This window comes from Malurus melanocephalus, unplaced genomic scaffold (genome assembly GCF_030028575.1).
Source record: "Malurus melanocephalus ecotype Western Australia unplaced genomic scaffold, MMel_1.1 scaffold_449, whole genome shotgun sequence".
In the NCBI taxonomy this organism is placed as follows: Eukaryota; Metazoa; Chordata; class Aves; order Passeriformes; family Maluridae; genus Malurus; species Malurus melanocephalus.
In genome coordinates, this window is record NW_026623681.1 from 49,325 (window position 1) to 65,335 (window position 16,011).

Genomic DNA, 16,011 nt, shown 5'->3' on the forward strand with positions numbered 1-16,011 from the left:
CTTGGAGGTTACATTCAGAAGCAAAAGGATTCATTTCTTTTATTTACTTCCTGATGTTAAGGTCAGCAGGTATGTAAAAAATGACACACAATGAACACTGTGTGTAGGAGGTGTGCCTTTTTCATAACAAAATATTCAATATTCAGTTCTCAGTTCTCAGGTAACAGCCAAGTGCATTCCAAATAGAGTGCAACAAATGCTCCTATTTTTAAGAGTAAATCAAGCAAATAACTCCAAGCTGTCCATAGTTCTGTATGTCTGCTTTTCAAAAGACTGGGTCAAGTTAAAGTCTGTGAGGATAAGTACACACTAAAAAGTAAAGTCAACTGTAAAATCTATTTTAACAGATCCTATTCCTATTTCAATGCATAAACAGACCTGGTTTATAGAACATCTGGGGAATACAAATTAGGATGTAATTTTGGTTTTCCACAAGTACCTTGAATTCATTATTCATGGAATAAAGGATGTCTTTGTTTATCCTTTTGGGAAATGGGTGAACTGGAGGTGAGGTTTTTTCCTCTACAGTAAARCTACTGCCTCAAATACCTTCTTACAAAGAAGTGTAGCAATCAGTAAAAGACTTCAGTTTAAAAGCAATTTATATAGAGTTAAGAAAGTTAAGATATAAATCTCTTAATCATCCCAAGATTGTTGGAATACAGGGTAACAGATATTTATTTTAAGGAATGTTTGTGTACTTAATTGCCAGTGACTTCATGGAGATAGGATTTCTGAATACCTCCCTCTCTCTGCCTGAAAATACATACCACGAGAAGATCATTAAATAAAAATATTTCTCGTTGGTGCAATCCAAGCTTCTGAGGTTTATTTGGATCTGGAACTTCAAACAGCCTACAGTAGCAAACAAGCCTCCGGTGGGGGAGGGAGAGCACCTGCAATAATAAAAAAATTCATGGTTCATATAACAACGTTTAGCCAAGAAATAATATTTTTCATACACAGAATCTTTTTTTTTTTAATGTTTTAAATATTTTTAACTCTAAGCTCATTAGACTTTCCCAACCAAAGGACCAACAACAGGACTATAAAGCTTTTAAGCCACAAACTTTGATGACATTCAAACTTCATAAAAGTTCTTCTGTCAAATGCCTTCTAAAAGCTTGCAGCCCAGTGGAAGTTCTACTGGGGATAGAGTTTTACTTTGTGAAATGATAAAAATTTCAAAGAACTTGAGATTAACCTGAGTGGAAGCTCAAAGCAAGGGATGGTTGCTTCCATGAGCATTTTTATTATCATTAGAAGAAAGGATGCAAAGCAACTTTAGCTTTTGTGAGATGCTGTAAGTTACTTTTTGTCAGCCACTGAGTTAATTCAATTTGTTCATTCCCCAGTCTCAAGGAAACTATGACATCAGGATAAAGTAAATGCATTTTCAATCTGCCTTACTTTCTCAAGYGAGCAAGAAAATCAAGACTGATTTTCCATTTTCTTATTTGAAATGTCTGCTGAAGGTCCCTCCGAAGCTGCTGAGTGAGATTTAATTTCTTTCAAATGCAAATGATGAGATCTTGTTAGCAACACCAAAAGAAATCCATAAACTGGTGCATTATAAGAATGGCTTTAGKTTTATTACTGACCATGCCTATAATTTAAATCTGGAATCAAAATTTCCAATGTTCATTTTACCATGCAGAAGTGTACTTTAAAAGTCACTGGCAGTATCTTTCCAGAGTATCTCTCAATTCTCAAATGGACCAGAAAGAATAAACACACCAYAGCTCAGGTGGAAAGTGAGGTGCAACTGTGATTTTAATAATTTGTTTATTCTTTACTGGCTAATTTCTGCAGTGATAATAACATTTGAAACAAATAAAACGTATACAAAAAAGGTCTAGAAGACCCTGGGCAATAAATTAAGCGGCCTCTGGGAAACTTTTTTTTTAGAAAATCTTTATATTTTTGAGAGTTTTTACTATAACACTAAGCAAATTTTGCTTGAAAGAACACCAGTAATTTAAAATTTTAAAATGTAACAGAATGCCTTATTGTCAGTTCTGGAAAATGCTGCCAGTTACAATGCCTGTAAAYTTTGAAGGAGTAGGAGAGAAATACCTACACAACCAAGTCCATGGTGCAGAGATCCAATCTACAGTAGAAAGACACATACAAGTTCATTAAACTTCAGAGAAACACAGAACTGTATCATAGCAAGTAAATACTGCACGCTCTGACTATGACTAAATGCCTATAAAGTAAAAACAAATAGAGCTATCAATAAGGACTGTTTGCCTGTTYCCTAAATTTCCTTGCACATAGTTAAAAAGTCTCCCATCAGAAGAATCCTTCAAGCTAGGACTCCACCAAGGGCATTGTTTTCTTAATCCCATTTAATTTACAAGGTCAGGATTAGTTTTAGGATTTGAATTGCCACATGTCTGAATAAAAAAAGAACCACGGAAAGAAACCATCTCCCACAGAAGCCTATATATAAAACCTAAATCCCCATTATAGAAACAAAGTTTGATATGAAAGTGTAAGTGCCAGAATACTGACTCAGGAATATTAATTTCCCTTACTCTCAAGAACAGTTAAAAGCTTTTATTAAAATTCTGCTTGCTTTCTTCTGCTTCTTCAAAGAGATCTCAGCATGTTCTTTACTGGGAAACAGACCTAAATGAGATTTTTGGTGGTCCCTTATTCCCTTCCCCCATGCCCTGCACTTAGGCTTGTCTGAGAAGAGATTACARTTCAAAGCTCTTTAACAGTAATAGGGAGAATCTTGAGATCTGTTCTTTTCCTTAGGAACAAATCCCCCAGCCCATCAGACCCTGCTGCAGGGAAGTTCCRTGGAGCTGATAAAACTCAGATATATGGTGCCAAAACCATGAAAGTCTCAGGTTTTTTGGCTTTGTTCTGGCCTGCTTTTGTGGTTACTGACATGAAGATTTGAATTCAGGAGGGCTGAGCATCTCCACATTAGACACCTTTGTTAACATGGAAAATACGGGTCTTAAAACCTCTGTGCTCCTTAATCAGAGGTAAAATGCTGTGGCCTTTCTTTTTGCCCTCCTCTTCCAACAGATGCTTTGAAGATTTATTTATATAGCAAAGCATTGGAGGACTTTTTCCCACAACAGAGAGCCATCTCTGGATGTTCAAACCCAGCATCAGAATTCCTGAGACCTGATTTTCAGATATGCCCTGAGATAAAATTACCCCGTCTCCCCTTACAAATCCCAGGATATGGAGGCAGCTGTGCAGGTGACAAAGATGCTGATGTGAGCAGAAGCTCTGTGTAAACTCTGGRGCCATAACTAACAGTGCAGACTTTGAAATATGGCTCTCTACAACATCCTATGAACAAACCACTTCAGAGAACTGCCTAAAGTGCAGATATTTCAGTGTCATTTCAGTATTGTAAACCTTCACAAAAAGAATTTTAAGGTTCCTAAYATCTTAACCCATGACTGCAACAAGAAAATTCATCTGCGTGGATACTCCAGAATTTAAGCCAACCTTCAAGGGAATGATTGTGAGAGTTTCTGCCCTTTCCCATTTCTGGACCAGTCCATCMTGGTGAGCAGCACAGCTCTGTTGCTGTGTGCTGTCAATGTCCCCATGGCAGAGCAGAGGGCACTCACCGGTTTCTTGCCCACGATGAGCTTCTCCACCTTCTGCACCTGGGACACGTGGTCCTCGTTGGTCTTCAGCTCCCGCTTGCGGATGCGCTCGTAAATCCCGATCAGCATCTCCCGGGGAATGTCCTCRCCATCATCCACCCCTGCAGAGCCAAGTGTCTGTTAGCAGGGATGTGACAGAGSTAAGGAGAGGATAAAAACCTGGGCAGTCTCTGTCTTCTCTGCTCCCAGCAATGCCAGTGTTACCTGACTGTGGATGTTTGTGCTGGTTTTTCCCAGCTGCCAGCCAGCACCTGCTGTGTGACCTTGTGCTGCCTCACCCAGGCAGAAGTTATGGCAACGTGATTTCAGCACTGACTTTGGGCCAGGAGCTCACTGCCCATATGCCAGGACATTGACTGAAGTCACGCAGGTTTGGGTTTGCTTTGTTTTAAAACTCTAGTCTAAAACTAAGACATAAAAAGGCTCATTTCCTATTTGATTTTTTTTTTGTCTTTCACATTTCCTCTGTTTGGTATTAAAGCTACAATGAGTAAAATTCCTTTTTAGATGCTAAAACCTCCATATGACATTCTCCTAGGAATACAACACTGGGASGAAGCAGAAGAACCATTTCATTTTGCCTCTGCCTCAATATTACTCAATGYTGTTCACAAAACAATTTCCTATGTGAGAACCTTATGAACACCCAGTAAAATTAATTTAACCAATATTTCCTGTAAGAGTTAAAAAAAACCTCTAATTTACTCTGGGAAAAACAAATCAACAAAATAGTCTAGATGCAGTATTATTGTTTAGCACTACGTGATTATCATTGGCACGGCATTCCAACAAATGCCACACTGTTTCRAATGCTTAATCCTGAATTTTTAATGGCAGTGGAAGGAGTCCAGTTTCACTAAGTGACTTAAAGCTGGATTTTTTTGGGGCAGGGAGATGTATGTCTCTTTTTAAAACAGGTTTTAAAGCAATAAACTCTTATCTCCCATTCAGAAGCAAAGATAGAATATTTTGCCAGCCAGTGGAACAACTGCACCTATAAAAAACACAGTGATAAAATACAGTTTGTTTGCAGACAGAAGCAGGCAAAACCACCTCTGTTCTGTTCTGTCCCACATGTCCAGGCCTTCCACAGACCACCCTTTGTGATCCAGTAATTTAAAGCTGCAGCAAGGTAGCCTGGTACAAAAATGCCTGCAATAACAAGAACTGCTGGCATGCATGCTGGAGCTCAGAGAGAATGTGCTGTGTCTAATTTTACAAATGTAACTGCAGCATCATGCCAAGAGATTCATATCAGGCCTTTTTGAGTATTTCTGGATTTGAAAATCTCACCAGTAACTCAAACTTTGTTAAGTGGAAACATCAGCTAAGCACAGGTCATTCATTCCTGCCTTATACAAATCTCAGGGAATAAAATCACCAAACAGGGCTTTCCTTTTACAGGTTTGAAATTCCAGAAAAAGTATTTTGGTTGTACTGGTCCTGAAATCAAAGTGCAGCAAGCACACATGAACACAAACTGCCATGCATCTCAGGTGTGCCTATATATATAATCTTATATATTAAGCAACTTGATTCTTTTTTTTTCTGCCAAATCAGGTGGAGGAGGAGGAAGAGGACAAGGAGGTTACAATGACTGACAATTTTCCTGRTCTTTGCACAAACACTTACTAATAGAAGTCAAATAAAAGAGGCCTTCTCTCTGTGGGCAAAAACATCATGAAGAGAAAATAGGGATGGGGACTTGAGCATTGTATTATTTCTCTAACATCAGAGTGCTCTTCCGTGCTAAAAGGGAAATGCTGTCTGAGCCATTCCTCCCCTGAGAGCCCAGGAAAAACAGCAGGGATCATCTCTTCACCYATGGACTTCCTCCACTCAGTGACTCCTTCCGGGTGGGCAGAGCTGAGCTGACACTCACAAAAATTCTTTCACCACAAAGAACMAGGATAGAAAGATTAGAGACATAGACTGGAAAAAATACCTGCATTTTTTGGCCAATCTTGTTGCAAGTTTAAACATGCCACAGCCTGGCAAATTGTTTCTTGATCAGAAAATATACCAGTGARGAAATCAAAATGAAATTTCTGGGATATTTACCCTGTCAGAAAGGTTTCAGAATTGGGATTTTTGTTTCTCCAAAAAGAATTTAAATCACTGATTTATTTCTCATTAGGACATAGTGATTTCTGTCCCTTACTATATAAATAAATATGAGAATAAAAGGTCCTCACAATACGTATATCCACTCAAGAAAGACAAGATTAAAAATGCAAAATAGCACACAATTAATTTTGGTTTTGCTATTCCAGGAATAAAGTCTGTACAAATGGCAGCCAGGTTAAAGCAACATGAAGCAGTTCCCAGAAGACACAAAGTGTCCCTCCAAGGCCAGTGACAGAGAAAAGCTTTCAGGAGCTTTGTCCTTAGGGTTCCTTACCCCTGAGGTTCTTGATGAAGTCCTCGAGCTTCATCTTGCGCTCGGGTTTGACGTTGGGGCTGTACATGTCAGTGTTGAGCAGGATGATGGCGAAGGCCAGGATGAAGATGGTGTCGGGATTGCGGAACTGCCGCACCACGCCCGGGTTGCAGATGCAGTAACGCTGGCTGGGAACACCGAGGGGAGCCTGTCAGGGCTGGGGTACTGCTCCAATTGCACCAGATAACCCAGCTGCTGCGCCCCAGAGCCTCAGCAAGCTGTTATTCACTTTCCATACACACATTTAGCTTTCCATCCACCTCTTTTCATAATCCTTGAACATGCAAGGAGTTTGTTTCTACTTGCACTGTAACTTCACTTACTTACAATAACTTCAATATTCCGTTTTTTTCCAGAGATTAATACCCTAACACCAGGCAATCACACAGCATTGATTTTGGCTTATTGACATGTGGTGATTTCCATCTAATCCTGWCCTCGATACACCTGTGTCAGTCCTGGTACTTCACTCCTCTTTCTTACACTGTTGTTGAAGTGTTTAATGTAAAGTTAGGAGTAAAGATACCCTAAAAAGTGCATAATAAAATGCCTCACTTGCTCCAATAAAAATTCAGGTTATGTCCATAAAAATGAGCAAGAAAGAAGTAACAAAAGGGTGACAAAGAGAAGAGAATGGTCTTTTTGAGAATTTGCAAAAAGCTACAGCTAAAACTACCTTGGGCCTTTCATCAGCAATGCTCTATAGGAGGTAAACAGTTTAGCAGACTGCTAGCTACAAAAAGTCACTACAAAAGCACCTCAAAAGTGGTTATTAGACAGATTTCTTGCATATTCTATCTTCCCTGCCCAGCAGTAATTGGTTTCAAACAGGGAAAAGTGACAATGYAAGACCTCCACACTGGGTGATGGGTATTCCCASAAAGAACAGCAGTGCCCATTGTCAACATTTTAGCTCAAGTTTCACGCCTGGATTTTTTTCTAGAGGTCTTGCATTTATATAAGAATCACCAGGTGAGTGTTTTAAAACTACTGTTAYAATTCTACTCATATAAGCTACTAAATCCAAATATACTGTTAAGAGATGTTCAAAAATCTTCATCAATTTCTTTTCCAAATCATTTTCAACTGATGCCAGAAAGAAATTTTGAGACAACTTTTTACRTTAACACAAATGCCACACATGACCAGCACCAGGAAATGAAACTCCCTATTTCACATTTAGCAAAAMCCCCCAAACAACACGTATTTGAAACTGTAGCTCACGAGGACACTTAAAATAATCAGGAAAGTGACTTAGAYATGCCCAAGTTCCCCAGTTCTGAGGTCTGACTCTAAAGCAGGGGGTTTCTGGTGACTGAGGGATTTCTTTCACATCATACCTAAAAGCTTCAATGAGCCGCTCCACTTTCTGGGCTTCTCCTTGGACACGGATATGGGCCTGAAATTTCCTGAGTGCTTCATCCAGCTCCATTGTGGAGAAGTCCATCTCATCCACCACACAGCTAGGACAAAAACACATTTTGTATCTTTATTTCTAAYAACACAATACCAGAGACAGGATTTTGAAACAGAAAAAAAAATCTTTCGATTTTCCATCTCACAGAGATTCATGGAATTGGTTTTTAAACTTTCAGAAGCAATTGCAATAATTGCAGGTAAGCTGTGAAGGAAGGTAGAAAATAACAGATCAATGATAATGTGTACATGTAAGCAGACCCTTACATTTTTTTAACAGAATAGCTACTGGAATGACAAATGTCCGACCATTGTAAGTGATGTACCATTTCCAAGAATAATTACTGGTTTTGTGCTTCCAGGCCAATCAACTAYCACAATGCCTACAACAATAATAAATAGTTTATACTGCTTGAAATATCGTGTCTCAAACAGCCTGCAGCAGGCACAATAATCTGTACCAAATGGCTCTGTGTCAAGGAATGCTCTTAAATGCAAAGAAAAAAAATAACTTTGTTTCAATACTCTCTTATTGCTGCTCTAATTCTCATCTCCCCATCATTTGCCATGACTTTCAGTTAACATTTATGAAGAAATAATTACTTTCTAGCTTTGAAAATACAGTGCTGACAAAAAATAAAAGGCAACCATTTTAATATAATCAGCAATGTGACCTATGGCATTCTAGTACTTTGTTTAAAGACTGCTTGAGAATCAGAGGCTTATAAATTTCCTTTAAACTTAGCTTTTAGTTTTTAAATAACCAAACATGAATCACTGCAAGTAACAGCACTGTAATGCAGAAACCACAGAAAGCACTATCCACCTTTAAAAGCTTTTTCTTAAATGTATAGATATACAATGATAAATTACAGTAGCTGATATTTTTCTTCCAGTAATACTGTAGCTAATGCAGATTAACAGCAAGTAATTTATTCCCCTTGCCTTTAATATTTTTCCTTTTATTTAAAAACAYAATGAAACAAAGAGCCTGGCATTTTTCACACCCTCTCCAATCCTCACCTAAACTTTACATCAGCTCTGCAATAATGCTCACAATCTTCCCATTATTACAAGTTCTGTTACACTTTCAAAAGCCCTTTTCCAAGGTGTAAAGCACACGTGCCGACAAGCTGGAGTCAAAATGAAGTAACTACCACAATTAAGGACCCCCAGAAACATTCTGGCCAACAATGGGATGGGGAGGGGAATTAAACGTTTATATGAATGATGGAGACAGCAGATTTACCACCATGGACAGWGTTAACACCCACTAGGCAGCACYKGAATTCTGCTGATACAGAATGCARCTCTTGGGCCGAAATTCAGGCTGCRTTCATGAACATTTTCTAAGATCCAATGAAAATATTTTAAGCAGTTAAACCACTCCAGTTTACAGGATCTAGGAAACTTGATCACAAATCAAAGCAAGGAATTTGAAATTAAACTGTGTAACAGAAAAAGGATCTACTGTTAAAAAAATCTTTTCCAAGCACCAGTCTAGAGTTTTTAATCAGTTTGACAAAATCTCCCTCCAATCTCTAAATGTGATATTTATKATGAAATACTATTCTATTGCCTCTTTTTAAGGAGAAATACCTTGTTCCCATTGGCAGGCAAGTTTCAGAGCACTACCAAAAGAACTGCACTGCCAGCAGTGTTCCACACCCCAAAGTGCAGCTGGAACAGCTTAGTTAAGGACAAACTAATTTCAATAAAAGGATTGCTGGGGGGTTGTAGGTAGTTGATTATGAYCTTGTTCTTACCAATTCAACTCATCACAGATACAGCACCTGGTTTARCAGAGACACACCTCAATTTATGTCTGAGATGACTGAAGGCAAATGATTTGTTCAGGGTCACAAAATGCATCAYGGAATTGCAGAATGGTTTGGGTTGGRAGGGATCTTAACRATCATCTAAGATCACTCATCCTGAACCTGTGATGTTTTCTTTAAAGACCAAATTAAAAATACAGCTTTTGGAAAGTCTTCCCCCTATTCTGAGTCATGATTGCAAAGTCCAGATGTCCCTGTGAGTGGCTGACAGTGACTCAGGCTGAGCAGGGACTGCATCCAACCAAGCCACACTCCAGGGCTCTGCAGTGCCAGCCTGGCTGCAGCTTTGCAGCAGAGGTGTTTCCCTTGCTTCCTGCTGGTGCTCAGTCCTCAGGAAAGACTACATCTCTAGCCCTGGGCAGATTTCACTACAGCATTCATGATATTGTTAAATAAAACAGTTATTTAAAAAAACTGATGGGCAGATTTTTTCCTAMGCTTCCTTAATGGGAAAAAAGTCATGGGTTTTGCTTTCATTCTCAGCAGTTTTGTTAAACAGCTAACTAAAATTTGATACAATATATTGAAAAAAACTGGACTAAGATGTATTAATGTTTACAGGTCAGTATGCCAGACACACAAAATAAAAAAAGCCCCAAAGACAAAGTGCTTTAAATTAACACCCTCTTAAAGTAAAGCAACTTCTATTTTGGTCTACTGTGTATATAAGGTTTAGATATTTATGACCAAGCTCCTAAAAGTCAAATTTTCTGCTTTGAATTCCTTTTGGTTTTAAAACAGTTTCTGCTTATCTGATCTTTTGGAAAATAACAGTTTGTATAGACCTCGTCAGCATGTAYTTGCACACACAGAAATCCCTGTTTATCCAACACTGGAGCTATTTGGCTGTAATAATTATTACCAAGTTCTGTTACTGGTTAAGCCTTCTGTTGTATACAGTATTATTTTGATTCATTCAGTAAATTATTAGAGTCTGAGGAAAGAAATAAACCTTTGAAATAACATACTTTCAGGCCAGTGAAATTAAAACAAATGTAGTAAATATCCATGACCACAGGCCATATAAATCCTTGTRTTTTACTGGATCAGCAACAAAACCAGTAACTCAACTGGAAAGCAAAGAAATAAATATTTGCTGATGTGCATCTTTGGAGTGTGGCTTGTCCTTCCTCCAGAGGAGGACCCAGAGATCATGAACTTTGTGAGCTTGTTGAAGAATTGGTTTGAACACTGCACCACTGTCACCTCCTCCCCACAGAATACTCACTCTAACACATCCCTGTTGAACTGCTTTTGCCGATTTCCCAGGAATTCTCCGATCATCTGCCTGCTGAGCCCTTTTCTCTGCAGGAGAAAGTGTGCAACCCCCACGGGAGTGTCGGGCACGAATCCTCGCTCTATGAGGTACTGGACTCCTTTTTCKGGTTTTCTGAGGAGAAATGACAATGCAAGAGTGTGAATTTTCTTCCATTCCACATCACATCCAATTAAAATTCCAACAACAATTCTGCCAATTCTGGTCAATATATTCAAYCACTTTTAACCAATGTCCCAGCAGTACAGCCTAGTGTAGTTTCAGGAACATTTAGTTGCATACMTTGCTCACTGCTAGGAGCTGACAGCTTTGAGACATCTTTGCCTGTTATTACACATTTCCCTGCTCCATAACCCTCCYAAGGAGAAGCTCTGTATGCAAACAGCTTCCCTTGCCAATGAAAAAATGCCCAACACCAGCTACTAAAACCTCCCGTTGCTGTGAGCGAGGTACCTCCCAGAAACTGGACAGGAAAGCTGCTGCTGAAAAACGAGAAACAAAGAGCTTCCCTGACCTCCCCCCRTCCTGCTGTCAAAAGTTAAACTTAATGAACTAAATCATCTGAAATGGTGTAACTTACAAGCTGAGAGAACAAAAAATCAGGGGTAAAAGTCAATCAAGCCAAAAGAAGCAATTAAAAATGGTGCAGCCCCCACGTAATTGAGATTTTTGGTTCCTTGTCCTTTAACATCCCCACTGCCCCAGATTTTCCTCCCTCAGACAAGCACCTTCCGAGTCCCTGCAGTATTTTACATCTCTTTATACAGCTACAGAATCCTGTATAACTGTATAGCTGTAACCAMTTTCACATCTCAAACCAAAGCCACTCATTTTAACTTATTAAGCAGTGTGTGCTGGGGAGGAGGGTTGGGAGCAATAAAGGATATTGCTTATAAAGACAAACACTCCTTCTATTTTCAAGTGCTGCAAAATCCCCCTTACAGCACACACTGTGCACTGCATCATCCAGCACAGCAACACAACAGGAAACYGTAATTCCTTTAAAAAATATTAAAGGGGAATCTTTACAGAACCAGTTAATTCCATCATCAGCTTCATTTTGTAAGGAATTATCACATAATGTTCACCTGTAGGAGTGGGTGATTTGCAGTTTGCTGGTTGACTATAAGATATTTCCTYTAGGGTGAGCAAAATCAATCTGAGAGGACAAGGTGACCGTGCTATTTTTATACAAGGTTGATCACAYAACCATAACCCTTCCCCAGGGTTTTAATTGCAAATAACATTACTAAATACATCATTCAGTTCTCCAACTCTTTTACATTCCATTATTATACACTTAATACCCTATTAAGAATTAGACAGATCAGAGAAACATATATAATTTAATCAAAAGGGAGTTCTCAAATCTCAATTTCTTGCATCAGGCTTTGTGGTTCTTTTCATGTAAATAAGATTACACACACGGTCATCTTCTACAATTAATCTCCTTCACACTAAAAAGTACCCTTTTTGTAAGTAATGTAATTGTTATGTTCATATGCTTTTAAACTGTATTTCAGAATTCTTAATCTTACTAAATTTAAATTAACAGCATCCAACAAAAGCAGGAATAGTTTGCTCCATCCCCCTTGTTAGTGAGTGACATTTGTCCAGAAAAATCAGTGATACAAACCTAACAGAGCTCCTCTCCACTGACCATCAAAGCAGAAAACAACACTCAAAAATCACAGCTTGATCCAAAGATCACCTTTACTTGACACATAGAAAATGCTGGATCATTACCTACTGTACCAAAATCCAACCTGAATTYCTACCACCTGCCTGCACAAACCTGAACATTTAAAATCATCACAAAGGTGACACACTTTATTTTTCAACAGCTCCTATGTGTTTGTGTAAGTTTACRTAAGTCATGTTCTGCTTTATCCCACAAGAAACTTTGCTCCAGTTCAGTAATACGAAGTTGATTCCAACTCCCTTCAAATCAGGCTAGGTGAGTGTCCAAAACAGAGTTAAAAAACCCATCTARCAAAACACTGGAAGCCAATAATTCTTTTCCCATCGAGACTCTCCTCACGTTGGAGTGAAATATCAGGGAGTTTTGCAGTCTGKGATTATTGGAAAGCAGTGTAGGATTACTGGAAAGCAGTACAGCTTGTCACAAAAGTTGCAACCTGGCAGCAATAATATGAAAATAACACCTGCTGAAAGAATGAAGGCTGCTCTCTCCCTGTTTGATCAATCAACTGGTAAGTTAGGGAGCTCCAGGGCTTTATTGTGTTTYAAGCTCACTCCCACCTCGCAGCAGGTGGGACATTATCTTATTCACCAGGAAAAGTACTTACCAGAAAATGATGCCTCTTACAGAGTGCTCTGAAGTGCTATATTTCCAAGGAAATTTTACTTCAAAAGTGAAGCTAACAATAGGTTCAGAGAAAAAATGTACTCAAGGGGGCCTTCCCTTTCTGCCTTTAACATAAGCAGTGTTTTGTCTCCTTTCAAAGTCAGACAAATTGAAGAACTAAACAGGATAATGGAAATTTCAAATTTCAAATACCACCAAGTCTGAAGGAATTGCTCCTGAAATGCAACAAGAGTATGTGGAGGAGAAAATCACAGGCTCCTTCCCAAGGTGTTTTTTAATCAGGTATGCTTTGGGGAGGGCAGCTTTGAACACCATGAGCAACCAGGAATTCTCTGCTGGCAAACCTAGCTGTTTTAAACGGAACGAACTTTCCTTTTCACCAGACCCTAACTTTTTCTGAGTGTCTGACTGGATGCAAAAGGCAGTGGGAAGTGCAAGGGTCATGSACTGAACATGGGACAGGACACCTGGATAAGCTCCCCTCCTTTCTGTCCGCTCAGAGCTGGGCACAGACCATTTCGTACTTACAACTCAGAGTCTTTTGTGATTAGGAAAATTCCCAGTGATGGCTTCTTAATTACACAGTCCAGTAACAGGCAAGATGAGAAGGCTATAAATAGCAATGGWGGAAGCAGTAGAAGCAGAGCAGTTATTTTCAGGTTTGAATACATTAACTAAAATCAAAATAAACCCTCGAATGTTAGCACCTTGCATAGCTGATGATGTACTTATTTAGAGAACTTTTGATATTTACAAGATTGCTTCCAAAATAAAGCTTTAAAATGTCACCTCAAACTAAAACAAAACAACCAAATCAAAAAAATCACAAGATCTGCCAAAAGAAGAAGAAAAAATCAACACTAAAAGATGTGCAAAATTATTTACATAAGAGTCACAGAGGTTGATTAAAGGGCTAAGGGTCTTGCCAGAAACTGATTAATGACAAGATTTAAAGTAAGTTTTAAAGGAAAAAAWTGATGGAGAGAGTAATGCAAACTTCAAAATAACAGATCAAACCAGTATATTTTAATATGCTCATTTCTYAGAGAGTACTGGCCATATCCAGTAAAAATCTTGTCTTTGTGTGCTCCTGAAGACACAAATTTCCTGCAGGWATTTTTGGAAACCAGCATCTTTAAGAGGAAGCATATTCCAGGAGTAACAAGTACAAAAGCATGCACAGAAAACAGTTAAAAACACAGAATAACCCCCCCTCAAACCTCCCTAAAAAAAATTCCCTCCAAACCCAAGAAAATAATAAATCCCTGCACATCCCTGCTGTCTCCTTTGGTCAGTATCACAACTTTCACTCCTAGGTGGAAAACCAGGAGATGCCTTATTCAACCCGTACACGGAATATTAAAAGTGTCAATTCAGTGCAAGTTCATGTAAGTTGCTGACATTTGTGCAGATCCCATTAGAGAGGTGGTTTGTTGGGGTTTATAGCTTGGAAGTTTGTTCAGTTTGATTTCCTTTCAGCAGCTATTCAGGCTGAGTCCCACATAGTCACAAAAAACTCAGTCTGTTTGGGAGTTCTGTTAATGTAAGTGATGTATGAAGCTCTCCTAAGAATGAGCTCTCCTGAGTGGGGGAGAAGAAAAAAAAACCTCAATAAATAGCCTGATGACATCAAAGGTGGCACATTCCTGAGAGAAGAGTCCATTACTCAAATTAGGAATATATAAAGGAAAAGAAAAAAAATAAGACACTAAATCCTGCATATATACAAGCAGCATGGAATCTTTAGAAAAACATTGCATTCCTCATCTTCTATAGCCATGATCAAATTAATCAGGAGAGCAGTGATGCAGGTATCTGTAAATCTGACCAYGTCATATTTGTCTCAATCAGCTTTCACCTGATCAGAGGACAGACACCTGGACAGACAGCTTTAAGATACAGGTTATTACAATCATTTACACCWTGTGAAACTCTCATCTACCTGCAGAGATAATCACCCTTAGCTGCTGCAGAAAACCTGGACTGTCATTGCCAAAACCCAGCCCTTAAGCTSCACAAATTCCTGACCATGGACCGTCCAAATGACATCATTCCAGCCCCTGCTTTAACACTGCTGTGCTTGAATTCTGTTTTCAGAAGCGCTCAAGACCTGCCAGAGTTTGGGAAGGCAGGGAAGCCACTCGGAAACACCTCTTCCTATGAAGAGGRGGAAGGGTAAAAGCCCATTGACTTCTCAAAGATATTCAAACTGTTATCTTTAAACTTTTAGGAAATACTACTTTTGCAAAAACACTGCAGTGAATCTGAAAAGTGAATTTGGTAGAAGAAAAGCTTTTAGTTGGATTCTAGATGGTAAGAGGGATCAGCACAGGCTTAGCATGCCCTGTTATCTCCTGGGCTTACTGGTACAGCCAGTCCTAGKGCAAGACAAACCCAGTAAAGCCCAMTGCTGAGCTGGGTGAGCACTCCAGTGACAATGCTGCACTGGCAGAAGTCTCTTCTCCCTTTCCTATTGCTGCTTTGGGACTTCCTGACAAACTGAACTAGGACAAAAAGGTGTTTTGCTGGTTTATGTGTTGCTTTGTTTCGTTCTGGGGTTTTTTATTATTTGGTGTTTGGGTTTGTTTGTTTGCTGGTTTGGGTAGAGTTTTTTTGTTGTTTTGTGATTTTGTTTATTTGGGTTCTTTTTTTTTTTTGTTTGGGGAGGTTTTTTTCTTGAGAAGATATGATTTGGTAGTTTGATTTGGCTTGGTTTGGCTTGGGCTTTATTACTATTTTCTTGAATCCAGTCAAGCTCTCCTCACAGCTGCACCATCATTTGTAGTACCCAAACCACAGTGTGGATAAAGTGCCTGCGTCCACGGCAGCCAAGAGGAGAGAATGCCTAAGAAACACCACCTCAAACAGAAACCTGCCACAAAACCACAGCACAAGGTGTAGAAAGCCTTCTCCATCCCTGACTTGCAAAACATGTAAAGCTTACAAACACCKAAAACCACATTAAATATCTTTATTTCCTTTTAGAGCTCAGACAATAAGACAGCTGTAAAATGGGGGCGTTAATTAACAAACGAGCACAGGAGACTTCCAATACCCAGCAATGCCAA

The 16,011-nt window shown here is 39.1% G+C and overlaps 1 protein-coding gene across 11 annotated transcripts in view; it reads right to left on the bottom strand.

Annotated features, from left to right (window-relative positions):
* The window catches only part of IQSEC1 (IQ motif and Sec7 domain ArfGEF 1), a 347,139-nt gene that overhangs the window by 18,465 nt on the left and 312,663 nt on the right, over positions 1–16,011 (bottom strand). For 9 of the 11 annotated variants that reach the window (XM_057380366.1, XM_057380358.1, XM_057380364.1 and 6 more), the window contains 6 exons: positions 10,567–10,728; positions 7,425–7,547; positions 6,046–6,212; positions 3,606–3,745; positions 2,081–2,110; positions 771–896 (listed from right to left, as the gene is read on the bottom strand). In XM_057380366.1, the coding sequence (XP_057236349.1) occupies positions 771–896; positions 2,081–2,110; positions 3,606–3,745; positions 6,046–6,212; positions 7,425–7,547; positions 10,567–10,728 (748 nt within the window). The remainder of the gene's footprint in view (positions 1–770; positions 897–2,080; positions 2,111–3,605; positions 3,746–6,045; positions 6,213–7,424; positions 7,548–10,566; positions 10,729–16,011) is intronic. The other 2 variants (XM_057380360.1, XM_057380362.1) reach the window with 1 other exon arrangement.